We start from the raw sequence: 27814 nt of genomic DNA, 5'->3' as shown, positions 1-27814 counted from the left end.
ATAAACCAAGTGGAATATGAGCCAGCAATGTACCCTTGCATGAGGAAGAATGTTACCAGCAGATTGAAGGAGGCTCTTCTTCTCTACTCAGCCCTAGTAAGACCGTGTTTGGAGTACTATGTCCAGGTCTGGCCTTCCTAGTACAAGGGATACGTGGAAAACTGTATTGCATCCAGAAAGGGGACAATAGGATGCTAAGGGCATTGGAGCATCTGACACATGAGAAGTTGAGAGCAAGGATTTTGCCTTAAGATAAGAAGGCTTGGGAGAATGTTATTCATGTGAATAAATACATAATGGGAGGAAATAAAGAAGATGAGATGAGACTTTTGTGTGTTATATCCATTGAAAGAACAAAAGGCACAAACTGAAATACAGAAAATGTCATTTAAACATCAGAAAAAAAGCGCTTTTTTTTTTTTTTTTCATTATGAGAGTGATCGAGCACTGGGACATGTTACTGAGAGAGACTGCGGAGAATTCATCTTTGAAAATATTCAAAACACAACTGGACCTGGTCCTGAACAACCTATTCTAAGTAATTCTGCTTTGAGCAGGGGTCTTGAATTAGAAAATCTTCAAATCTTCCAGCCTCAATACACCTATAATTTTATATTTCAATTCTTGACTCTGAGTTGTCTTTAATTAAACTAAAATGAGTAAACAGTGGAGGCTTCTTCCTCCTTAAGACAGATTAGATGAATGTGGTTTCCCACTGAAGCACAACTACCAACTACTATAAAAATACAATATCATGATATACTAGGAAAACAATGCAAGTCACGTGTTGCTGAGAATTACTTTCTAAACATTCTTCCATCAGTGTTCAGAAGTGCTATCTGTAGTTTGTCAAAACACATCACTCTATTCTATGAAAACATTATAATGAATAGAAATAAAGCTAAAAGCAAAGAGAATCAAAAAATGACAGGTGCATTCTCCCTCCACATAGCTGATTAGTGTAATAACTGTTGTACTTGCTGACAAAGGTCTTTCTAGCCCAGTACCTGTCTCAGACAGGTGAGTGACTTATGGAAGTAGCTTGTCAATTTTCGTCTTTTTAACAACGTAAATAACTACTATGATAATTTCTGACATGATTCTATCATTTTGGATTAATTAAATTTTTATGAATTTAAACAAACAAGCAAACACACTGGTAAAATTGGAAAAATACCCAAACTATCATACTTCTACCCAAACTATCACACTTCTTCAAACGATCACACCCCCAGCGATCATTTCCATCTTGCTCCAGTCTAATTCCTTTGTAATGCCATTTCCTATAATGCTGTTTGATGATCTGCCATCAAATATACATTTCTATCCTGAATGTGTCTCCACAGTGCTTTAACCGGCTGTTCTTTCTTCTATATTAGTATATGCAAATTAAGAATATGAAAAATAATACTTTGCTTTAAAACTTTGCTCACAGCATTATTGTAAGATTAGACCCCAATGAAAACATTAAAGATATGTGCCTTCAACCTATATAACAAGAGCTGAAGAAACAGAAAATTCCATAGTAAATTGCTTTCTATAATTAGCTCTATAAATTTTTGATGTAGGTGTTCTGTTCCACTTTTATTTTCTGTTCCCCCAAATGAAAAGGGAATAATCAAAGCTGTTAGACAAAAGTTCTTTTCTACTGAGAAGTAACCAGCACACAGAAATATATAACAGGGGGGATATCCAGGAATATAATCACAATCATAACCACAGTTTGTTTCAATTACATTTGGGTCCTATATGATTCCATAAGAGATTCTTGAAATCCACATGAGCTAGGAGCTCACATGTTCAAGATTGCCAGAAAGCAAGGGAGACTCCTCACTCTGTAGCTGTTGGAAAAATACATGTATTTCAAATTTTAGAAAAAGTCGAAAATAAAAATAATTCTTTAATTGGACATTTAGCCATGTCTGCTATCCCTGACCAGGGATATCAATGGCCAAAATTTTAAACATATGTGTATATATGTATATATAAAAACACCCACACATGCATACATATATATATTATACATATACATCTATATTCTGTAAGCAACATATTGAAACTAAATGTTTAGAGAAGTTTTTTTTTGTTTTGTTTTTGGTTTTTTTTCCACAAATATGCGCCTTCTGGCATATCTAATTCCGTAGCAAACATCAGAAGAGATTCTCCCAAACTGCTAAGTATTACACAATATTTTATTTGTTAATGAGGAATTATGCCAAAGGCTGGCATAATGGTTTTAAAATGTAAGAAGGGTATTCCGTAGGATGAGGATGAGCCTTATAAACCCTAATCTGATATAATAATAAAGGAACTCTCAACTGCTTTAGAAAGATTCTCCAGTCTCTAAAATTCTAACTTGGGTTACAGATACTTCATGAGGAAGCATAAAAATATCTCAGAATGGATGGAAGCTCTTGAATAAAAAGGCAATACTAAAGACACCAGCACACCAAGAAACTTAAAACCAAAATGTTATTTGGGATAACCAGAGATCCCTTATAATATCCTCATAATACAGAAGTTAATACAAAATATGTATATATTTGAGAAGTAATGATATGAGAACAAGTTAGGATGGCTAATACAGGTTTTCAGAAGCAAGTAGCTGAAAGAGAACACTGAGTTACTTTAATGCACCTGAAAATCAAACAACCGGGTTCACAACATTGCTGGAGTTAAGAAATGAAGATGACAGAAGAATGAAGACTCAGCATTTTCTGGTGAGGAGAATATTGTCAAAATTCCAAAAATCAGGTGTGTTCTTTTCAAGTAACAGAAATTAAACAATCCACAGAGATTCAGAAGATTTGGAATAAAGTGATATATTAAGTACTATGTATGCTAAGGGGTAGTACTGCTTCTTAATTGATTCTGTCCACAGGCACATCAACACCAGCACGGTGGAACCTAAATCAGGGCCACCTGCACAAAAGCATTACTGGAAAGTGGAGGAGCATTTAAAAAACTCATGCACTTTTCAGGGCACAGATGCAGTTCTGGAGGCATAAGAACAAAGGCAGCTTTCAAAATAGACTTTAGGGTGACTCATACCATTGTAAAGCAAAAAGTACCCAGTTTTAAAGCTTTTTTTCTTTACCATGATTGTGGTCAAGCACTGGAACAGGCTTCCTAGAAAGGTGATTGATGGCCCATGCCTGTCAGTGTTCAACAGGCCCTTTTTTCATTTTTGGATAATGCCCATAGTAATGTGCTTTAACTTTTGATTAGTGCTGAAGTGGTCAGGCACTTGGATTTGATGATGTTTGAAGGTCCCTTGCAACTGAACTATTCTAATATATGTCACTGTAGCATTGTTAATGCTTATTGATCCCAATAACAATATGGTAACAGCTATTGTGTGTTCTCTTTTCTCCAGGGAGAGAATTTACATCAGGATGTTCTGAAATACTAAGCCATATTTGTAAACACATTTTGTCAGATAGTTATGCTGGAGAAGACTAATAGAGAAACAAACCTTGCTTTTGAAAGAGTGAGTAGATTTGTAATAATCTGCAGCTTTTGTAGAAGAGCTCATTCTAGTGTTTGGCAGATCCCACAAAAAAAGCTTTTACTTACTTACATACATAAAATGTATCTGATTTTTTTAGAGTATGCTATTCAGAGAAGAAACAAATGTCCCTTCTGAAACTGTAAACAATTTTTACATACACAAGATATAGGCAGCCAAAGGCCTTGACTTAATACTATATGAGAAATCCATGCAGAGAAGGCCTAAGGCACTTGCAGTAAATATTCTGTGCTTCTACTGTTTTATTTATTTTTTATAGTTTTCAAAATATCTGTATTTTCATAGACATTCTATTGGTGTTTTGTATATTATAAGGTATAAATAACTAATACTGCTTTGCTTTCCAGGGTGAGACTAGGTCTTCAAGGTTTGGATACCAATACGGCATAGTATTACTGTGCACGGGTGCTGCTCTGTAAGAGTGCCCAGCAAAGTCAGTTATCCTGGAGAACTAAACGCAGAAGTGAAATGACCTATAAAGCATAGACAGAGATGGCTTAGTTCTTGGAAGTTTTTCTTCAGGGCCTCTCCCAGCCAGCACAGTCTCTTTTCCATAGGCTAAGTTTCCAGCACTCTGTGCCATCTGCTTATTGCCTGTGCGTGTGCCCATGCCATCTAGCTAGCTCACCAAGTGTCTCCCTGAGTATGCTAGAAATAGAAGTGCTCCACGTGGCACTTCGCCTCCATAGTAAAACTGCATCACTACCTATCAGGTTCGAGAAGCACTGAGGTGGTTTTAGTGCAAAGCCAGGGCATCTCTTTTAGATGAAAGAGCATTACTTCAAGCGCTGCATAAAGATCTGTGACTAGATGGCTTACCTCTCCCTACTGATGGCATCACTTACCCAACACTGACATAAATGTGTTTCAGTATAATGTGTTGTTCAGGATATTCTGAGTGAAAGACACTGACTATAATCAGATATGCTGGAGGCTGGCCTTGTCCATAAGCTTGCTCAGTGAATAAAGGTATGGTTTTAAAGGAGTACCAGAATACCCACAGTGTGTCTTTCAGTGTCAGCCTATTAAACACTTGAAAGAACACAGGAATATTCATCCCACAAAGAAGCATTAATTACATTAGACAATTTATCTTAAATAGCTATTTTAGAATGGACCTTTATGTCTTCAGAGAAGTCTGGTAGAAGGATTTTATTGGTCTCTATTGCATCCTCAGCAAATTCTTGGAATAATTCACTATGCTTCGCTTAATCTGTGTCAGCATATGTTTCCTGACATAAGCACTAAAATCTGTGCTTCTCTATACAGTGGTGCATGTTTACAGAAAAAAAAAAAACGAGAGGAGAAGAGAGGAGAGGAGAGGAGAGGAGAGGAGAGGAGAGGAGAGGAGAGGAGAGGAGAGGAGAGGAGAGGAGAGGAGAGGAGAGGAGAGGAGAGGAGAGGAGAGGAGAGGAGAGGAGAGGAGAGGAGAGGAGAGGAGAGGAGAACAAAAACAAAGAGATGTTATAGGGCTAGAAAGGGCTGAACACTGAATGTACAGGATGGAATGCGAAAAGGAAGATTAATCAGTTCCTTAATTCTGTTTTCTCGGAGTTTTTCTTAATCAGGCTTTGGAGTTGGAGGGAGGAAGAGTTTTCCTGTCCGTTTTGCTTCTGATATTAAGAACAACTCAAATAACTGACAAAACAGCAAAACATGTTCCTGTCTGGATTATAATGTCTCTAAATCTTGACACTTAATATGCAGTTCAAATAAAATTATGTCCAGAGATTCCTAAGAGATTTATCTCTGAAGGAACAAGGAAAGCATGTGACGAGACAAGCTTCTAAGCCCTTGCAAGTGTGGCATTGCTGAATGAATGCTGAAGTATCCTAAAGCTGGGATGCTGCTATTTAGTAGTCTAGAGATGACTACCAAAAAGCATCAGTGTGGTCCTTTAGTAAATCTGTAGTAGTTTGCAGCTTTCTTAAGGGAGCATAAAGGCAATGTTATGTTTGGCTCTGGGTTCAGACTTCAGAGGAATAAATCTGAATGAATGTATCCTATGTATTCTATGTTTAAAGTGAAGAAATGCCACCAGGTCTACCATATACTACCATATACTCAGTGAATGAACAAAACTATCACAGTGCCTTCTGCATGAACCAGTCAGGTATCACTGATACATGATATGTTTCATGCTCTTCATGCTGAATAGGTTAGGAATCATTTACTGACAGTCTAACACTATACATAGCAATTTCAGTAGTGCTGCGACCAAAAGCAGTAAATGACTGCTTTTAATCCATATTTACTTAATGACTGTACTAGGGTTAGATAGTTGCCATCTGATTTCCTTTCCTCAGATAGTCTTTTCTCTTAGGATTGAACATTATACCTTTAAATCCCAAGAGAGGAACAATAGTTTGGACTGCCAAATACAGTGGAAAGGATGGGTCCTATTGGGTACCTTTGGTAGTTGAATTCTGATAACAAGAGGAGCTAGAGCAAAGTGTTCCTGAAGCAGAAGAGATATACCAGAAGTGTGACTGCGTAACAACAACACAAGTAACAATTGTACACAAATGAACCCAGTGTCATGCTTCCACATTCCAGAGTAACATTTCCATTCTATGAACCATAATTTTATACTAAAATCAGATTACTCAACAGCACAAGCAGGAAAATATGCAGACAAACCTTGAGGTTAATTGAGTGTAAAGATTTATGAGGAAAGTAGCTAAGGTGAGTGGGAAATATGATGACAAATATAATTCAATTTCAGTAACTGTAAAGCCATTTTCACTTAAAAACAATGGAACAACTTATTCATTTTCTAGGGGTCTTAATTAATGTATGGAAATGATCTAGGAATCATTTTGACAGTAAAACCCCAACTTCTGTTTAATAATGTATGACAGTGAAAAAGAATATATAAAACATAAGGAACAGGATGAATAATAGAGAAAACTATTATTACACAGATCTTCTGAAATATGCAATATTAGTCATTTTAGCCAAAAAGGATGCTTTAGACTTTCTATGTCATAGGAAAAAAAGCTTAATAAAAGTAGAACTGTCTACCAAAGAAAGAAGAGAAAAATAAGGACGTGTAGTAAACACACATGAAATAATGAAGGGTACTGCAAAAATAGATGAGGATGATACAATTTTTTTTTGCCTAGAAGAAAAATAAGGCATATTCAGTAGACTTAAAAGCAACATTTTCAAAACTGAAAAAGGAAGTTTTTTACACAGCACATAATTAGCAATTGCAATGAATTGCAAAAAGTTAGCAAGAGTTAAAAAAAAATGGAAATTTATAGGATTAGCAAAAGCATTCAAATAGTGAGTGTGTACAGCATTGTTGTGAGATATATACAACCGCACATTTGAAGCCCCAGCTTATTAGGAACCATGGGAAAAAATTTAAGCAGGACAGATAAACTCTCATTTGTGCACTGTGCATTTCTAGCAACCACCTTTGAAAGTATTTGTGCCAGCCACTGCTGCAAACAAACCACTGAACCAGCTGGATTACAAATCTGGTCCATGATAGTGGATCCTATGTCCCTAAGGTTGGAAAGTAGCATTTATTGGGAAGTGAATAATGGAGCCAGAACTACAACTGGAATTGCTTACTATAGAGGAATAAACACCAGCAAGCCTCACTTTATTAAGTAGCTGAAGCAGCAGCCATTCATCCTGTCATTTTGGAACTGACCCTGCCCTATTTCTTTATTTTTGCCAATTTGATATCTGTTTCCATGGAAACAGAAGTAGAACTAGCCACCAGCTGAGTCAATCTCAGCTGCTGGCTCCCAGTCCTCACGTTTTGTTCCGTTTCCTTGGAAACTGATGTCAAATCAGAAAGACAAGTAAAACAGCTTTTGCTCTTTAATATTTACTCTTTCTTTGGACCTGCTCTAGATCCTCTGGGCCAGCGGAAGGTTTACAGCTGACTTCCATGGCCATTCATTTTTGTCCTCTCTGGCATGGCTGCCAGCCACCAGTGGGCCCCAGCAGATGCAAGTAAGAGTTCTCAGTTTCAGCTACTGCTGGCGGGCCGCCTGCTGTGAGCTACAATGGTAGGGTTTGAAAGCAGGCTACAGATTTAGGAGACATTTGGCTCCCACTGTCTGTAATATTTCAAATTGGAAGGGAAGAAATTAAATTTATTTAAAAAATAGTAGGGGAAACAGATGGGCGTAATGATATTTAGAGAACAAATTGACTAACGAGCTCTGACCTGCATTAGGCTGAACACCCCCAGAACCTACTTCAGCCAATTATATACTTCATTTCATAATGTACATTTGACAAAGTTCTCCCTAATCCAGCTGTTAGCTGACTGAATAGCCCAATAGCACAATGTAAACAACACCCCTAAACACATCTGTTTATGAATATGTACATATGTGGAAAGAGAAAAGACCATGATCTGATTGTCTCAAATCAGTGAAGAATCTGCATAATTCTACTTGACTACATAAATTAGAACCAGATATCTTTACCAATACTCCCACGTTTTCCTCTTGTGTATACAGACACACACATGCTCTCCTCTGTATATACTTTCAGGGCAGAGTATTTTCCAGTTCTTTCAGTAGCAGTGCTCATGACTGAAGACAATTATTAAAAGGAAAAAAAGAGATCATAATGAAATGCAAAAATAATTAAAAAAATAATATTAAAGGATATGAAAAAAATAGAAAAGCATTCAGGTTACTAATCTAGACTTAAGTACAACTTTGTATGGAAATGGTATTTGATATACATCTGTGTAGTTGAATCCCAATTTTCACATATATATTTTTTTGTTTGTTTAGAAGCACACAAGCAAATTAATTCCACAGGACAAAAGACTGTCCTAAAGAAAGTTTTTACATTTGGTGGTCTCTGCTCTTAGTTAACTGGTCTATTAGCATACATTGTCATGCTCTCCTTAAACATGCTTTTACCCTTTCTTTCCTTTCACACCTAGTGTAGGAACTCCTTTTTGAGTTTCCTTTACATCACATCTTAGTTACGTCCACACAACTCTCACTGAGAAGCAGCCTAGTATTACTGCCTTGAATAACTTCTAGAATCGTATGTTTAGTTGAATTCACCTACAGTTCAAATAATATTTTTGGAATTTTCATTTCTTCAGGTACTATACTTGGAGAAATCTCACAGAAAAGACTACAACACTCAGGCACATTTATTCCTCCAGTCTAGTTGCACTTGTATCCATCTATCAAGAAAATATTCAACAACATCTTTGTGCACCTACAGAACTGTCAGTCAGCTAACATTGTGATTTTGTTCTGGATTAGTTATTTGAAAGAAAACTGCAGGCAATATTAGTTGTTTTAAGTCAAGCTTATTCTGTCTGAGTCAGAAATGTAGAATGAACTGAATTTACCTAATCTGTGTGTTTCCTCTATCTGAACTTTAAATCAAAATCTAAAATGCCATCTTCCACTATATCAGTAAGACTTTGCATAGCAAATGAGATAATAATCTCTAGGTTTGCTGCTGAAGTTATAATCAGAAAAGGCTATTTTGCCTCATGAGCTTAACTCTCAGAAGCACAGGTTTGGGCAGTGGTAACTTATCCAATGAAGCATCAGCCATGCTACTTCATGTCAAAAGCACATATGGCACTTGCTGCAACTGATGGATAAGTCCTGACAAACCAATGCTAACTGGTTTAAGGGCATGAAAAGGTTCTTCAAAAAGACATACTAGGTGTGGTGGATTGACACCAGCTACCAACCAAGCACCCATGCATCCACTCCCAATCCTAGTGGGACAGGAGAGAAAACGGGAAGAGCAAAAGCAAGAAAACACATGAATAAAAATCGAGGCAGTTTAGTAAATGAAGGAAAGAAGGAAAACAAACAAACAAGAAAAATAGTGATACAAAGGCAATCTCCCATCTCCTCCCACAAGAAGACTAATGCATAGCTAGTCTCTGAGCAATGACTCTTTGGAATACAACCCCTGCACCCCTTCTTCCTCTACCCCAGCTTCCATTGCTGAGCATGAGTTACTGCTGAGCATGAGTTGCTTGGACTACTGTTGAGCATATGGTGAAGAACATCTCTTTGGCCAATTTGAGTCAGCTGTGCAGGCTGTCCCTTCCCAATCTCTTGCCCAGCCCCCAGCCTACTCATTGTGTGTGCAGAGTGGTAAAAAGAAAACTTTGGGGCTGTAAAAGCACTGCCCAGTATTACCCCGAATATTGGTGTGTTATCACCACTATTAGCCACAAGTCCAAAACACAGCACTTTTATGAAGAACGTTAACTTCATCCCAGACAGACCCAGCACACAAGATCACACAGAAAATATTTTCTCTGCTGTGTTCTATAACTCTTTCCAAATACTCCCTAGCATGTCCTAGCACTATATGTTTTGATTGCTACTCTGCATATTTTCATGGAATTTTATAACACCAGTGCCTTGTTCCCACATATCACTGAAGAACTCAGAATGTAACATTTTTTATCCAAACTCAGGACTATTTTACTTCATATGCATCACCTAAAGGCTCACTACATATATTTTTTTCTACTGTTTTAATATTCAAAACCAAAGTTTTGCAATGCCCCTCCAGAATTCTTCACAATCAGCCCACATTTTTACTATCTGGAATACTTTACTATTACCACTAACATTTTGTCAGCTCATCATTCGCTTTCTCTTCCACTGGAGAACACAAGTCCCAGCACAGATCCCTGAAGAACTCTACCAGCTATGTCACTTCTTTCTCAAATATAACTTTTAGTAATTCCTTAGCTCTGTTTCCTTGTTGGAATGGATAAAGTTTTATATCCGTTTGAGGGCTTCTATTTTTCCATGGCTAGTTAATGGCTCTCCATGAAAGCCTTTGGTGAAAGAAATTGTCAAGTCCTTTTTGGAGACCTAGCAGGCTGTCATTTTCTGTTCACATGCTTGCTGTATTCTTCAAAAGACTTCACTGAGGTTTTGAATCATATGTTTCTCCACAAGTGCCATGTCAACTCTTCTTCAGTGTAGCATATTTATCTCTAATTCCACTCTTGATTACAATTTTTATCAATTGGCCTGCTACGGGCATTAGCTTAAAACTTTGAGGTTTCTACTCTGCCTTGAAAACATGACAGGACACTTGCAAATTTTCTTTCAGATATCAAAGCAGTTCTGAGCTAATAATTATGTATGTTTCACTACTGCTTCCTTGAATTGCTTTAAAAAGCTTGGGAGAATATAATCTGGTTCTAGTGATTTATTTGTGAATAGTTTGTCTATTCCTACCAGAAACTCCAGTCCCTCTTCAGTGAGTTCATCACAAGGGTTCTAGCATAGGAATCTCCACAAGCTCTTCAACAAATACTTTTGCTGAAAAAAGCAGCAAAACAGTCATTTAATCATTCTATATGGCCTGTTTTCTGCAAGTAATGCTATTATATTCTGATCAAATATTATCCCTAAAGATTCTCTGGCAAGCTTACTGCTCCCAATATGTACAGAAAGATTTATTATTCATTTTTGTGCCTTTTGCAGGTTGGTTTTAGCCTGCTTTATTGTGTTCTACATTTAACCTACCAGAATTTATGATCCTTTCTATTTTCCTCATTTGGATACAACTTTGTTTTTTTGAAGGATGCCTTCCTGCTGTTTAGTCATGCTGAGTTTCTTCTTTTTCAAGTCTTACTTGATGTGTGGCATGCATTTACTCTGTATCTCCAGTATGATATTCTTAATAATGTCTAGGCCACCTGCAAAGATTTAACTCTCTAGGGTGTCCTCTTTAGTGTCTCTTTAAGAGGCTTCATCAGTTTTATGTTGTTCCCCTTTCTGAAGTTGAGTACCACTCTGCTGATTTTTTTTTTGGCTGTTGTTGCTTCTTCAAAGCTATTGAAGCTAAGCAGGCTTTATTTGTAGCTACAGAATAGCCCTTCAAATATCAACACTTCGCAACAGATTCTGTATGCTATTCAGAATGAAATCAAGGGTTAATTCTCTCTTCATGGGTACTCCAATTTGTTGAAGTGTGAAGCAGTCGCTGCTCCTAAATAAGTTAGTCTGAGTAGCACATTCTGATGTGACACTTGTCCAGTTTACATATGCATTTTTTTGCTCTTGCAATACTTTTGATTCCGTCGGTATATCAATCAAAGCTGATCTTCTGACTTAGTGGTTAGCAGCATGTGGTTGATAACATAGTTAAACATTTGAAAGGTATAGGAATTCCACCTCACTCGCTAATTGATTAACCTGTTAATCTGATTTTACTCCAAGTTTTATTTAACAGACAACACTACTCTGCCACTGCCATGGCCTACTCAATCTTTCCTGCTTATTGATATCTTTATTATAGTAATGTCCTTATATAAAGTTAGACATTCTCAGATGGACATTCTTAGTTTCCACATTTAATCTCTATATCAATGCTAGAAGCCCATACTGAATGTGTCTCATTGATCTGGTTTTCTCGTCTGTATCTTCTAAAAGGGCACTTTTTTTTTTCTTTTTTTTTTTTTTCTCTGTTGCTTGTTTATTACCATAACAGGACAATTCAGTGTGAAACCTTAAATACTTGAAACATTACAGAAGATATCAGAATGAATTTTTAAATATTTTAAATATAAAAAATATATAAAAATATAAAAACATAAATATTGTTATATTTGTAAATATTGACAATGTTACCACATGGTTGCATAAGAGGAAATATCTCATGATAACTATACAATTAGTACTAAGCTATCAAGGAATGCAAATGTTGCTATAAACAGATAAACAGACTTTAAAATTTTGCAAGAAATGTTGTCATCTTTTCTTGAGTCTAACACTAAAACCTTTTTACCCTTGGGAACTATAAAATCTTATCTATCTCCCCTAGTACACAAGTCTGTGTTTGTGAAACATTATTAGTGGTTACCTTCTAAGGCCACAGTCATTCAGTTTGTGCCAGTGTTACAGATATTTGTGCTGGGAGAAGACAGGCCAGTTGCAAAAGCTCAAGCTAAACTGTAGAATTACTATAGCATTATGTTATAAGAGAGAAGTGTGTGTGATTGCATGTCTACACAAAGACTTACTGAACTGTATTAAGCATATAATTGGATTATGACATGGCTGTTGCACAGGGAGAAGTGATTCTGCTTTGTAAAAGATTTTGTGATTTCAGACTTGTGGTTTCATTCCACAGCAGGTGTATCCACGAGCAACTGAAATGAGAGTGAACTGGTTTCCTACGTATTTTTAACTTTTGACTATATTCTCCAAGTCTAATTAACTATGAAGAGCCTCTGCAGCAAGGTATTTATGATGTTTGTCTTTGGAAAGAGGAGTAAACTCTCACTGAAACCCTCCTCTTAATGGAGATGCTACCAGAACCTCTCCTCCATACAGTTGACTGTTTTCATGAAATCTGTAGCAATGCTAAGGCCTTAAGAGCTGTACCAGCTCTGTCAAATTTATCTGAAATTGGTTGCTTCAAAATGTAATAGGTAATAGGAATAAACAGGTACACACAGAGTACCCTTGCATATAGACATTGCTTTCTTAAGAAACCCGGAAAAATCCAAGATGCTTTGAAGAAGGAAGTAAACCCCTGCCAGTGGGGCAAAACTCTTCCACAGCCAGCCGCATACATAGAAGAACTGGAATTCCTGGTGGCTTTCAAGCCCAAGAACGTGGCAGGTGAGACAAGGAAGAAAGCCTTCTAGCTCATAATCCTGGAGTGAGCTGGTCTGACAGAAACATTCAAAATCTGATCTTAACTTTGGAAGCAATTCCAAATTCCAAATTCAGCCTAGGAAGAAACTAATGAGAAAAATGGCTGTTGATCTCTTCAGTGGTCTGTAACATCAGCAAAAGAAAAGTTATTACAGAGGATGCAACAAGAAGTCTTATGAGGAGTGGCTGAGGGAGCTGGGGTTGTTCAGCCTGGAGAAGAGGAGGCTCAGGGGCAACCTTATCGCTCTCTATAGGTACCTTAAAGGAAGCTGTAGCAAGGTGGGGGTTGGTCTATTCTCCCATGTGCCCAGTGATAGGACAAGGGGGAATGGGCTAAAGTTGTGCCAGGGGAGGTTTAGGTTGGATGTTAGGAAGAACTTCTTTACTGAAAGGGTTGTTAGGCATTGGAACGGGCTGCCCAGGGAAGTGGTTGAGTCACCATCCCTGGAGGTCTTTAAAAGACGTTTAGATGTAGAGCTTAGCGATATGGTTTAGTGGAGGACTTAGTGTTAGGTCAGAGGCTGGACTAGGTGATCTTGGAGGTCTCTTCCAACCTAGATGATTCTGTGTGTGTGATTCTGTGTGAAGAAAAACAGATGAATAGAAGTAGCATTATAATTTTTCTCAGTGCTGTTTGAAAATGAGAAGCATTTTGTGTCAGAAAATGCTTTCGCAATATGTGAGAATCAAGCCTACAGTACTCTATACAAAGAGTATGTAGGAGGAACCTTACAGTTCTTTTGTAGGAGATTGGAGTACAGCTACAGAACTTTTAAACCTGTCTCTGCCTTTATCCATAGCCTGTTTGTTTTTATACAACAATTTTGTTGTCTATATATCAGTTACTGAATAACTGTCCTACTAATGGTTGGAGGGACTGGATGCTTAGGATTCAGTAACTGTTAACTTGGTCTAGCTTTTGGTCCAGCTTTTGTAGATGTGCATTTCACAAGGAAAACTGATGTTCAGGGTCAGGATTGCAGAGACCAATCTGAAAGATGACAGACCAAACATCCCAGTTGTTTTCTTGCCTCTATCAGGGGCATAGAGCCTTCATTTCAACAGAAGTCCTTTCACTTTCCTTTGTATTTTTAGATATAGACTACCTATCCTCAGCTTTAAGACCAGGATAGATTGACTTTACAAATTAACCATTTTGTGAGTAGTTCCAAACAACAAATGATACAGTTTTTAGGTTCCTCATTTTGGTTATTTTGACTGACATGTTTATGAAGACATAATTAATAGAAGACCACCTGAAAGTCAAATTTTCACAGGCCAAATGCAGAACTTTCTCACAGGGAGCCGATGAGTATTCATAGTTAAAACCTCTCTCAAAGTACATGGATGCACAGAAATGGGTGATAACTAAAATAAGTGATAGCATTCAGATCTTTGGAGCCTACGTTTTGTTTAGTGTCTATCACTTGGATCTACTCTAACTGAGAAAAAGTGCTCAATTAAAATTAAAATTATTTCTTAGAAGCATGTGGGACAAGAAATATATGTGACATATTTTCATTCCAGAAGTAAAACAGGAATACTACTAGAATAGTGTGTACTCTGTGATAGGTATTTTCCAAACACAAAACCCAATACCTGCTGAGGTAAGCTCAACTAAAGAATTCACCATTGCAGAATCCATTAAAAAAAAAAAAAAAAAAAGTGAATACAATTGTCTTTTTTTTTTTTTATTAAGGAGTTTCTGGGATCTGAAAAGGCCAGCTTCAGGAAAGCAAATTGCAGTTCAGCTAATTGCTTATATAAGATAAAAACATATGTACAATATTATAATTTGCTTCGTAATATTTTTATTTTCTTACCTCCCCAAGTCCATTACCTTAAGAAAACATTCTGACTAATTTACATAGCAAACAACTCTAACACTAAGTTTTGGTCAATTCCATGCTGAGTATTCAAAATATTGTATGTTTTTATGTACGCATTCAGTGAATGTGAGTTTTTAAAATTTTGAATGGGCTTACACAGTTCCCAGGGAGTTCCAGTTCTAATAAAAAGTTCAGGCAACTAGTGTGCAGCCCTGTGGTCTAGACAGCACCAAACGTGGAGAAAACACACCATATTTTTAGCACTATACAATTCACATTCAGATGTAAACTGTAATCTTTGAAACTGCAATTAACATTATTTTTCAAATATATTGTATTTATGGTTTGACAACTTCACAGTTGCTGGAGCTGTCTACGAAAATTTCAATCTAGTGATTCTGCTAAGGTCAGATATCAAGTCCATCAGTTTTGTCTTCTCTCTGTTCAGAGGAAAAAAGAGTTCTAACCCACCACCGCACTGAAATGAGCATTATTTCAGTCGGATTTTGTGATTACTCGTAATACTATGTTTAGTTTTATATGGGCAGTGAAACAGTTAACAACACTGACAATTGAAATTTCATCAATTGCAATGCAGTTGGAGGTAATGAAGTAAACAGGGTTATTGGCAGAGCTTGAAACAAGCTCTGCAAATGTAGGGCAGAAGTGTCTGCACAAGACAAATTTCAGTTACGTTTTCCATTTTTATTGACAATCAGAATGACTGGGGAGTCTTCAAAAACAAGTTCAAACTCTAGGGAATGATTGTGAGAGCTCTTTTCAGACTATAAAATGATTTCTTGAAAGGCTTCCCTTGCAGTTTAAGAGACATCATTTCAAAAGTTATATTCCAATAAAAAGTAAAAATCTTCTCCTAATAAAATTCCAGAACTACACTGCGAAGTAGGAACAAAGGAAAACCAGTGGAACAAAGTATCATACTTCCAAACATTAACATCACAAGAGAAAAAAATATATATTTTTTTCCCACTGCTGTCAAGTATTGGAGAATAGAATATCACTCCTAGATTATCCTCATATAATCTACTTTTCAGATGTCGCCAGTTTCCATGTTGGAGGTTATAAACTCTCAAACTCTGCCAATCTGCATAGAGACAGAATGCATTTTTATTTCTTTTTTTCTGGTTTTGTATTGTTACTGCCATGTTTCTTGCTGAGAAATCCTCCATGTCCAGAAATTCAATTATTTTCTATTCTATTCTATCCTATCCTATCCTATCCTATTCTGTTCTGTTCTGTTCCATCCTGTTCTGTTCTGTTCCATTCTGTTCCATTCCAAACCTTTACTAGAAACTTACCAGAATGCTGGAAAATGTGTACAGGTGGCATTAAGCTATTTACTCCTTCCTAACAAAATCTCTAGCATGACCTTTCTGGGAATGACATTAAAATAGGAACAATCAGTATGTGTGTTTGCACATGCTATTACTGAAAATAAATATAGCAGTAGGAAACATAAATCCTGAGCATCTCCACAAAGAATGCCATCTAAGCAGTGACCTCTCCTTCACTTATCTTGTATGAGCTCTTACTGAAATCTGCTAATGGGTTCTGATAATCTATTATTTATTGCAACAGACTCTAATAGAGAGTCTTAGCAGAGAAGTCTCCTGTGCTTACAACACTTTCATATAAAATCTCTCAGAAGTGCAGAGAAATGTGGCACCTTCAACTACAGATAGGATTTCTTTTGGTTTGCATTTGTTCCATTTCTATGTACTTTTAAAAATTGAACCTTTCTTCCCCTCAAAGATGCAACTTGACCTGCTTTCATATAAACTAATGTATATAGCCAGGTCCTATAGAAAGCTGTAGATACGCAACCATGAGTATTAGTTGGGCATGAGGACATACCTCCATGTTATACTTTTCCACTGTCCTTCTCAAAGGATCCACAACCTGCCAGCAAATCAGGATGCAAAGATCAATCAGTAGCATCCCTCCAACTATCACCAGTAGCTTCTGGTCTTTAATGATCTGGAGAGACAAAAAAAAAAAAAAAAAAAAGGAGAAAAAAAAAAAGGAAATTCCCATGAGCCATAGATAGATCCCTGTACAGCTTTACTCCTATATAGGGAGAAAAACACAAGTTGCTACCAAAAAAGTATTTTAACAATGAATGCAGAAAAGTTTCAGAAATATCAAAAGATGAAAGCAAGAAGACACAATTATTTTAGTTTGTTTCATGGCTGTTAGAAATATCAAAAGTACATTCAGACTTCTAAAGAGAAACTAAAGTTTTCTTAAATATCAATATTGAAGTCCAGGGTTAATATTAACTCTTAGAAAAAAAAAAGTATATTTTAGAGATCTACTATTATGTTTATTTATGCAAATGTGGAAAAATATTTGTGACATCTCTCAGAACACCAGGAGTTGAGCAGGAACTTAGTCTTCACAAAGATTTATAGTGTTCACTTTTTCATAGCCTTCTTCGATCTGGAAAACATGTTTGCAAGATATTTAAAGTTAAGTTGGTTTTGGAGGTGTGGGTTTTCCTGTATGTATATAACTCTTTCCTCTTTTATCTAGGGAATGGAAAAGGATGATGTATTTTTTCTATACTACAATAGTGAGAGGCTTTTATGCAGATACTACTTAAAACATGTTTTTAATTTTGCATGAATTTTAGATTCAATAAGAAAAAAAATGCTAATAAGAACAAGCCAAACTATATGTTGCAGTCTTGTATAGCTGTATGCAATCCCTATGTTATTTCTACTCTTCCACAAATAGCAACAGAGATAAAATACACTATAAGTGCATTATTTCATTTGCAAAGTTGTAAGCATGTTCAAAATACCAGGCTTAAATGAACTTTATGTCAGTCTTCTTGTGCTTATGTTTCTGTTTTTTAAATGAACGTGTACTTCCGTTCCTAATGAACACTCATCCAATATTCAAAAGATATTACCAAATTGTTTTAACATGAACAAATCCACATACTTTTCCGTACTTTTCTTAGAAAGAGTTGGTTTAATCTGAATGAAATATTCAAAAATATTAAGTCTGAGAGGCTTAAAAAAATGTGATTATTTCAGTTCAATTTGATAAACTTGTTAAGATTTTGAAAATGCTTTACAAAGCCAGAAGTGTCAGCTAATCTTAATATAGGCAAGGCTGCTATTCCTGCCTAGAATAAAACTGTATTTGCATTGAACTCCTATCAAGCTTAAGGAAAGAATAAAAATAAATATAATTTGAAATAATGTAAGAGGAACTTTAAAAGTTTGTTTTTCATATTATATAGTGAGATGCATTCTTGATTTTGAAAGAAGTTTCTGCAGTACTGTACACCACTCTATTGAACTGCTAGTTTATTTTGTAAAACATTTGGAGTAAATCAAGTGTAAAAATAATGCAAAAAAAAAAAAAAAAGCAATCAGAATGATTTAAAGGACTTGAGGCATTATTTTCATTTTGTGAGACCAGGTATTTAAATCCATGTAGCCAACATCATCAGAAAGGACCAGAAAACAATACTTTTCAATATGTTTGCACAGGTAATGAAGCAGCATGTCCATCATGCTGCCCTCATCAGAGAGGGAGGGTGAAGGAAAAAGATGCAGCTTTCATTGTGTTTTTTCTCACTGCTGAACAGTTTGGTAAAGAGAACTTTGCAAGGAAAAGGTGTCTTGGTGGAGAGGTGGCTAGGAGGTTGTTGCAATGTATTTTCTCATTAAACTAAAAGGAAAGCAGGTATTAAAACAAGATTCTCTGTATCTGGTCTTCTTTGGGAAACCACAATTATGCCTAACCTTTAAGTTGTTTACAAAGTTACAATCAAAGCTGAAAAAAGGCTGTTAATCACTGAGATTACCCTCTGCAAAAAATTCCCATTCATTGTTCATCTTTTATCCGATGCCTCTAAACAGGACTTAGGTGAAATATACCTAAGTGCTGCTCCTGGTAAGAGCAGAGACATAAGTTAGAAAACCACGGGAAGTCATTTCCTAATAGAATTTGGATTTAGATGAGATTTGGACACTTCTGTCCATATCTGTGATCCTGAAAACAGCTTTCTAATAAAGTTAGAAGTGTTTTTTACCAGACAAGCTGTCCAGTAGAAAGTACTATAGAAGACCTATGAGCAGGAGAAGCCAGTCCTCCCTCAGCCACTACTCCATCAGGGTCCCTTTGGGAGTGTGCTCTCTGTCCCCAGTCCCTTCCCAGTCATCTCTGGAACCTTCGGTGCTTTTGTTGGGACACAATACTTTGCTGGATTCAAAGGAGTGCTGGAGATGGTCCTTCCTATGTTCTTGCCCAGAAATCAGGGTAAGTGTTAACTCTCAGGCTATGATTTGCAAAGGAACCCATATTATAGACAGAGAGAGAGGCAGCCCATTGTCCTCCACTGGATAGATTTTAAGAGACAACCACTTTGAAAGCAAGAATGTGCCATTCACAGGAGGAGTCATTCACTGCATCTAAAGCCTTTCCCTCCACCTGCCCTAAGATCCAGTGGACTGTACAATTCCAGAATTACCCCTCACAGTCTCACTGTTTGCTAACTCACCAAGCCAAGTGCATCGAATCTTACGTACTCTTGTGAACAACATGAAAGGATTATAAAATCATAATCTCTTTTCAAATTGCACTCAGAGGGTCATATTATACCAACTAGAAGTTAACTAACGTAGCAGCTACCCTTGATTCATACTGAATCCATGCATAATTCACCCATTTTACAGTATTTTATATTTTTCCTAGGATCTTGGTCTCATTGAGGATCTGTTCAGAAAATATACATGCAACTATATTTATGTGTATATGTGTGTATGGAAGATTTTCACATTTATCAGAAACATTATTCTTTAAGAATTAACATTTTAATTAAGGTATTTCTTACTTTCGGGTAATGCTATTTTTCCATTATAATGAATAGATAGACTCTAAAGAACTTTCATTACCTGTTTCTGAAACATCTGAAAAAAATCACATGGGAATTCTTGTTCTACAAACTTTCCAATGTACCAGATTTTAAAATTGCTTTTCCTCACTCTTAAATGGCTAGCTAATTAATTTTATTGGCATATATTGGTAGGTCTTTCTTTGTAATTGATGGTATTTATTTTATTGAAGTTGGCTGTTTAACCATTAGGTGTCTGGCCTTGTCTTCCAAAGGAGAATCCAGCCCACCTACCTCAGGTACAATTTCAGATGAGAGAAATGAGTGCTCTGAAATGTGTCCCTTCCTTTCTACTCATCCCTTGCCATAAGTGTGTGAAGACCATTAACTTCAGCTAAAGATATACATTTGAGAAACTTAAGCTATTTGGAAAGAATTCCCTCTGCTCTACTGACCCAGAGAAGTCCCTTGTAAAACAAACAAAGAAACAAAAAAAACCCAAAACAAAACAAAAAAACATAAGCAACATAAGCAAAACCCAAATCAGTAAGGACACCTTATATTTCCAATTAAAATAGTAAACGTTTCTATTAGGAGAACTAGAACAGGTAAAATAAGAGGTATCTAACCCACTGCCTTCCCAATTTATACTGACTATAATGATATTGAAACTAGTGTTGCATCAGATGCAGATTTACCAAGACCTAACAATGTTAATCAAAGTAGTACATCAATATCAGAAGCAAAAGAGTGAAAGAAGACTATTAAAATCAGCAATACTGATAAACCACTGATAAGCATGGTCAAAAGGAATTGCTATATCTGACATTATCACTTCCTATTCAGGATCATATTGCTAAGCGCCCTTTCTTGATCATGCTCATCTTTTATTTGCATCTGACCTCGCACTACTGCAGATCTGATAATTCTTAGCCTTCATTTTTTCACTCTTTTTCTTTTCTTTTCTTTTTTTTTTTTTTTCTTCCAGATAATATTTCCTTGTTAGAGAAAATAGAAGCAGTAATACAGCAAACAAAAGAGCTTTTTCTTGGACATCTCTTGGAGCATTTTTTTTCCCGCATTTCATTGTGAATGGCCATTTTCTATACAGAAGGGGAAAGGTACATAACAGCAGCTGTCCAAAGCAGCAGGTGTTATTCATCCTTTACTTGTGCCAGACAGCAAACTGCCAGGATGAAGGCAAGGAAAAGAAAGTCTATAAGACAACCTGAGCAAGTGATCTGTAATGAGTGCTGTAAAACACTGCACTGCCAATGCTGCATTCAGGGTAAACAGGCTGAAAGCAGACCTCCTGAATCCACCTCACACACACAATCTGATCCAGCTTTGTACTTTGCAAAACTGTTGCGGTAATGCAGCTCTTGAGCAGAACTCTTCACCAAAACACTACATTTTCAGAATCAGACATTGAGCTTCAATTATTTTTTAAATTGGAGGCCAAATCAATGGGTGTTGAGAGCACTGAATTCTAACAGTGTTACCTTTACTGGGAGAAAAGGGGTAACCCAATTTGTCTCTCACGTTATGTTAGGATTGCCCAATATATATATATATATATATATTGTCTTTTCATGCTTAACATCTACGTCAGTGAAATTATTTTAGACTGCAGGAAGGAAAAAAAAATCTTAATATCTTTGTATGTGAACACTGTTGGGGAGAAAACATAAATGCTAACCTATGTTGGAGCTTCTTTTTCCCCCAGCTATTTAAAGAGATTTACTTCTGCAGATGATTAGCAATTTTATCCTCACATACATTTACTCTGCCATTGCCACTGGCATATCACTAGCAGCAATTCCAAATGGCCTGCTGATCTCCCCACTTGACCTGCAGGAAGCCCAGCTTTCCTTAGCTCTAGCCATTACTCACACCCACCAGTGCTCCTTAAGTTCAGTACATTCACTCCTTGCGAAACACCAGATGTACTGAAGGAGTCTTGACTCAGATCTTGTGAATCCAACAGAATTTCTATTGACTGACAAAAGAAAGTCATGAGCAACTGAGGTTCCTTACCATCAGATATATCATTCTTCTTTCAGAGGAACATTCTGATTTTTTTCCCCCTTTTCACCCTCCTCCTAGCATACAGAAATTCAGTCTTGGGAAAAATGCATAGTAGCTAAAAAAATCCATTTTTAGGAGAGCTCCTGACTCCTTGCTGAAGCCAAGCTCTCATACAGCAGCATCCGTGAATAATATTTTCTACCATCTGTGATTGGATAGGTGAATCTGTCTCATCCTGGCAGATCTGCCCACTGTTGTAAATGCCATTGCTACCAGTCTGGACTATACATCTGGATATAAAGCTATCTGTCTTCAAAATAAATTCACTCAGAACAGAAACTGGTAGGCCATTTTCTCTTCAGCAATATTACTATATGAGCAAATGAAACTCTTCTTCTTTTCTGAAAACTGCTGGCTTAGTGACCATGAAGACAAGTTCAAGATCAAAGTCCTTATCTGCCCTGGACTCAGTGGTCTGATCACAGAAGATGTGAAATCTGTCTAAGGCTCTGGGATGAAGTTTCTGCTCATGAAACTCAGGGATTTTCTCGAAATATCACAGGATGTACTACCTGCCACGGCAACTTTAAATGCCGATTTTTTTTTTTTCCACAGAACCTATGTGGTTTTTGTTGTTGCTGTGTTGTTGTTTGTTTTCTAAAGCACATCCATTGTGCTTTGCAGGACCCTATCCTCAACCAGTGTATGGAATCAACAGGTAATTTGGCAAACAACGACAAGAAATAATTAGACTTGCTTTTTGTGGTTAAGGCTAAGGCAAACTTTATTTTCTTATTTCTTAACTCATTAGAAACTGACTTCATATGTAAATGTAGTCTTTTCATTTATGACATGGACATTAAAGCCAAAATATGTTCAAAACCAAGAACAAAGATATGTGAAGAAGACTTCTCCAGAATGCAACATTAGGTTTGTAACCTCTGAGTTTCACAAATAGCTTTCCAACGTGGATTCAATACTTCATTTCCTCCTGGGTGTTTTGTTGTTGTTGTTGTTTGTTTGTTTGTTTTTATTAGAGTTACTTTGTTACCAGGAACTTCACCTCCTTTTTATCGGAATAAAGTATCTTTGAATTTAAAGGAAGATCTACGAGCTCTTTATTATTTATTTATTTGTTGAATTCATAGAAACATAGTTTCTATGGGAATATTTTTGTATCTATTTACAGGCTATAACATAAATATTTTTTTTCTTTTTCCTTAAAGAAATTGATTTTTGCCTGCTTAGAAGGTATTTCTGCTTTCTTTCATGCTTTTTATTCACCCTTTCTAGTTTAGCTGATAGATCTGTCCCTTGTCTTCTGGAACTTAGTTGGATGAACACTTAATGCAATTCAGTAACTTTTTTTTAGCTGTCCCCTCCCTAAACTCCTGGGAAGGAATATAGAGGGAAAACATGTTTAAAAGATCCCTCTGTGAAGCTTGCTAGACCTTATTCAATGAAATGAATAGCAATTAATGAAGTTCTTGCAAATCTGAAACCCAATGTTCCTCTCCCTGGTACATTCAGACTGAGCAGAAATCATGCCAGTAAGAGCCCTACCTCTGAACTGGAGAGAGAAAAAATAACAGAGTTTGTGGGAAAAAAAAATAAAGCCTACAAGGCTGGAAAAAAATGGACCTTTGCCTTTAGAATATTCTGTCACATAAATTACCCTTTAATTTCTCCCAGTATGATTAACAGACACCTTAGGGTGGCTCCCTTCATTCAGTGGGTCAGCACAGATGGAATGGTGCCACAAAAATTATGATGGAGAGTCAATGGTAGGTGAGCTTTGTTATATACGGGCAAAGGGCCATCTATCTTTCAGTTATTACAGCCATTAATATTTTAAAGAACTAGTCTGTAATACATTCTTAATTTCTATTGTGTAATGGAATGAGGAAAAGAGGACTATTGAAAACACATCATGCACTTGTTCCTAATAACTCCACAACACTTTTTCAACAGCTATTAACATATTTCCTATTATAGGTTCTATGATTAGTATTGGGAACACTTTTCACATTGCAATTATAGTTTTAATGAGTGAATGCTAACATTTTAAAGAACATACTTTATACCAGCAAGCTTTTTTGACCAACAAGTCACTGGTAATAAAAGTGGAGCTTAAGAAATTTTACTCTCTTAGAGGTACCTCAATTAATTTAATGAAAATTTTGCATATCTACTTTTAAAAAATACATATATATATATTTGTTTTCTGTGATGATATACTTTGACCCCTTCAGTTTGAGAACTTTGAGTTTTACTGCTTTCCAGGGTAATGGAGTGCCTGGTACTACTGATAGTAATGGACAATTGGATACGACCAAAAAGCTTGTTATTCAGAATTTAGTACCTGCAGCCACCATCCTGTTAAAGCACACATTTCTAGAACATTTCTTCTTTCCTGTGTTGTGCTCAGAATAATTTCAAAGCATCGTTGAGCAGTTTCACCTTCTCAGTCAATGCACTGCAAATATATTATGTTTTGACCCCACGCATTGCTGCCAAGTGAAAGTATCCAGTTAGATGATGCCTTATTGCTTTTCTATCATACAAAAGATAACAGGAACAAGCATGGGGAGCAGAAGATACAAATTTTACGGAAGGTAGAGAAGGAGAGGGATTCAATGCCAACTTTAAAAAGTTGAATCTTTGAACCTCAATTATTGCCACAATGCACTGGAGAATCCAAGAGATGATTATTATACTAACATTGCTAATTTAATCATAGAGGGCACACAGTGATATAATATAGCTACTTTCATAAAACTCTCTTTGAAAGATAAAAATGAAAAACACTGTAGTATTAAAAAAAAAAAGTGCTAAAGAAATCCAATTTGACACTATTAGAATCAAACCACTCTTGCTATATAATCTTTCAGAGAAGAGCCTTAGAAATGGACATTATCATTGTGGTTACTTCTGTATGCTGCCATAAGTAGGGCTAGATAGGCGGCTTTCTTGAGAAAGCTCCACATCCTGTCCATATAGCAGATTAAATTTACCTTTGAGAGAAATGCATCTGCTGAGCTGAAGATTGCATGGGCCCTTAGTATGGAGGAATTTCTACCAGGGATGTGAATCCTCATTAGTGCTAAAAGGGATTCCAATCTTTAGGAAAAAAGTACACAAAGGATTTGAATGGTCTAGAAGAAATGTTCTGATTTTGTTTGAGATAATATTAAAATATCTAGACTTTAATATTTTCCTTAATGAACAATTCTGTGGGAAAGCATACTACATCGTTACCAAATAGCTGGGGACATCAATGCACTTGATTACATTTACAATCCAATTTCAAGCTATTCAGGAATAAATTACCTCAGACTGTATAGCGACATGTTCTTTACTTCTCTGTCATCCATTAGTCTCATAATACATAGAAATTATAGTTGTAGCACCATTTATGAGCACTTATGATTCATACAGAGTTTTCATTGTTTTCATTGCTACTGAGGTTTATCCTTATCAAATTGTACCATGCAGAAATTTACATACATAAATTATTTCAAAAGCAGATTTTTCTTCTAGATGTATAGTTCATTAGCTCAACTTTTTATTTTTTTTTTCTGTGACAGGAGCTTGAGATTTAGCTCCCCAGTCCAGATTTATATGAATGTAAATTTTAGAAATGTGATTCCTATTGTTCCCTGGCTGACATTTTGGCTGATCAGTTCCTACAAAAATAAGGATGTTTATTTTACATCTAAATATGGGTTCTAGGATTTGGAATCTTTGGACTTAAAATTTATTTTATTGCTATGGGGGGAGTAATAAAATAATTTAGTTTCCACTTGTATCGCTTTATAAAGCACTATATCTGTATATGAATAACTCAGGAAGCTATACTTAAATAATTTACATGGCACTGTAAGTATCATGGATAATTTGGTCCAGTGGCAAGTATTTACAATGGAAAAACAAACAAACAAAAAACCACAAACATAAGCAGATTTCAAACTGCTGTCTCCTTTCTTACTCTCAAAGAATGACCGATAACATTGAACTTTTCTTTAGGTACCCATATGCTGTTTCATTTTCAGCAGATGGCCTGTAATAGATTGTTGTACTGTTGGTATGGTTACACAAAGAAACTTACTGAATCCTGACACATCTCCTTTTCAGACTTATGATCTCTCATATATACCTACTGAAATACGTCTATCTATCCTAAGGGAAACTCAACACATAGCTTTTTGTTATACACACAAAAAGCTCTAGCTAGATTAAAAAAAAAAAAAAAAAAGCTTTAGAAAAGTATAAATATTTAAAGTCTGAAAATTGACCTGGAGGAATATTTTATAGTAGTAGTTACAAAAAGAACTGATTAGGTAATATGGTCTACACTCACACTAATAAGAAAGAGTCACGTTTACAAATGCATTAAATAAGATGTAGCCTGTGAGGTTCTTACCTAAACAATATAATCTGGAAAGTCTGCTTTTTCTATTTTTAAGTGACCAAGATAATGAGTGTTGTTAAAAACCTTTAGGGGCCTTTGTGAGAAAGACTATAGGTTGCAATAAATTATAAATTCCACAGATGGCTTGAAAAAACTATAGAAAAGTTTATAACTAGAGATTACACTTATCCTATAAACTTTTTTTTTTTTTCCAAAGGTTTTCAAGTGAGAGATGGGGATAGTAATAAACGGAGACAAGTTGTGAGGAGAAGGTAGCAGCAAATCCTCTTGTAAGCATGTGGTTTCCAGCTGCTCTCTTCTCTCTGTTTTCTCCCGCAGGGATGCTATGTGCAGCTGCAGCTCCTGACAGTTTCAGTGTAGCTGGTACCATGGGGTGACAGCACACAGCCAGCTGCTGCCCACTCTGGCTGGAGGAGATGCTCAGAACAACCCATGTGGTCTGTTCTTCACAGAGGACGTGGATGGTCTCTTGCCCCTTCTATTCTACCATGCTTCTTCATTTATGGACAATTAAGGATATGAATTGGGGAAGAGGGGTGGCTAAATTTGGGTTAAAAACAGAGTGGGAAGGCAATGACCTAAAAAATTTGAGAAACACCGCTCTGCTCAACTCAAATAATGAATTTACCTCTGAAAAACAAGGAATCCTACAAGTGCTATCTTCCTCTGAAAACTTCCTCTGAAATGCTAAAGCATAACAAATCATTCTGGTAAAAACAGAAATTAATCTTTTTCACCAAGTTAGCACATAACTGTTGTATACGTGAGATCAGCTTTCTCAGAACTCCTTTTCATTATGTATTTTTTTCTATTCTAAGTGAAAAAGACTTCAGCAGAAAGCTCTCTCTTTCCTTATACATGTGCATGCCCAGAGCAGGCTCACTGTGTACGCTCAGTAACACTGGCATCCTGCAGAAAACTAAGGCTGCACTTATGTCCTATAATGCACATGGGAGAACAAATGTACACTGTAGAGATCTCAGTATTAGCAAGCTGTAGGTTTTCAATGATTGACTTTTTAGCCACAGTATCAGCCTTTTGACATTTTCATGAGTCCATTCTTTTTAAAGAAATTGAAGAGAAAGAGAATTCAATTATATGTAGAACTGCATGCATCAGCAAAATGAACTTTTAGAACTTTGCACACCTCATCAGCTTGAGCAAAAAGAGTAACTAGCAGCTATCACAAGCTATACAACAGCATAGCAGGAAGACAAGGCACATATTTTGCCTGTAGGTTTTATGGATACATAATAATAGATAAAAAGAAGGGTGAAACTCTAAAACGTTGTTCAGTCTTTATGCTCTGAGAAGAAGCCCACAATTCTGTGCAACCATTGGAGTTAGTCCTATTTTTTTTTTTCCTTCTTATTCCTTTCTAAATCCTATGATCCTTTTCCCTTCTGGTCTTCAAAATGCACCTAATCTTCAGATCTGCCATCCTGCCTCTAAATTTCAATGTTAATTTGTTTC

The 27814-nt window shown here is 36.3% G+C and overlaps 1 protein-coding gene across 3 annotated transcripts in view; it reads right to left on the bottom strand.

The window, feature by feature from the left end:
• Nucleotides 1-27814, bottom strand: part of GABBR2 (gamma-aminobutyric acid type B receptor subunit 2) — a 477610-nt gene that overhangs the window by 122539 nt on the left and 327257 nt on the right. For all 3 annotated transcript variants that reach the window (XM_048079587.2, XM_048079588.2, XM_048079589.2), the window contains one exon: nucleotides 16887-17009. In XM_048079587.2, coding sequence (XP_047935544.1) covers nucleotides 16887-17009 — 123 coding nt within the window. The remainder of the gene's footprint in view (nucleotides 1-16886; nucleotides 17010-27814) is intronic.

Source organism: Anser cygnoides, chromosome 2, assembly GCF_040182565.1.
Source record: "Anser cygnoides isolate HZ-2024a breed goose chromosome 2, Taihu_goose_T2T_genome, whole genome shotgun sequence".
NCBI lineage: Eukaryota > Metazoa > Chordata > Aves > Anseriformes > Anatidae > Anser > Anser cygnoides.
Note: the sequence above shows the minus strand (reverse complement) of the source record. Positions and strands in the feature narration are given on the sequence as shown.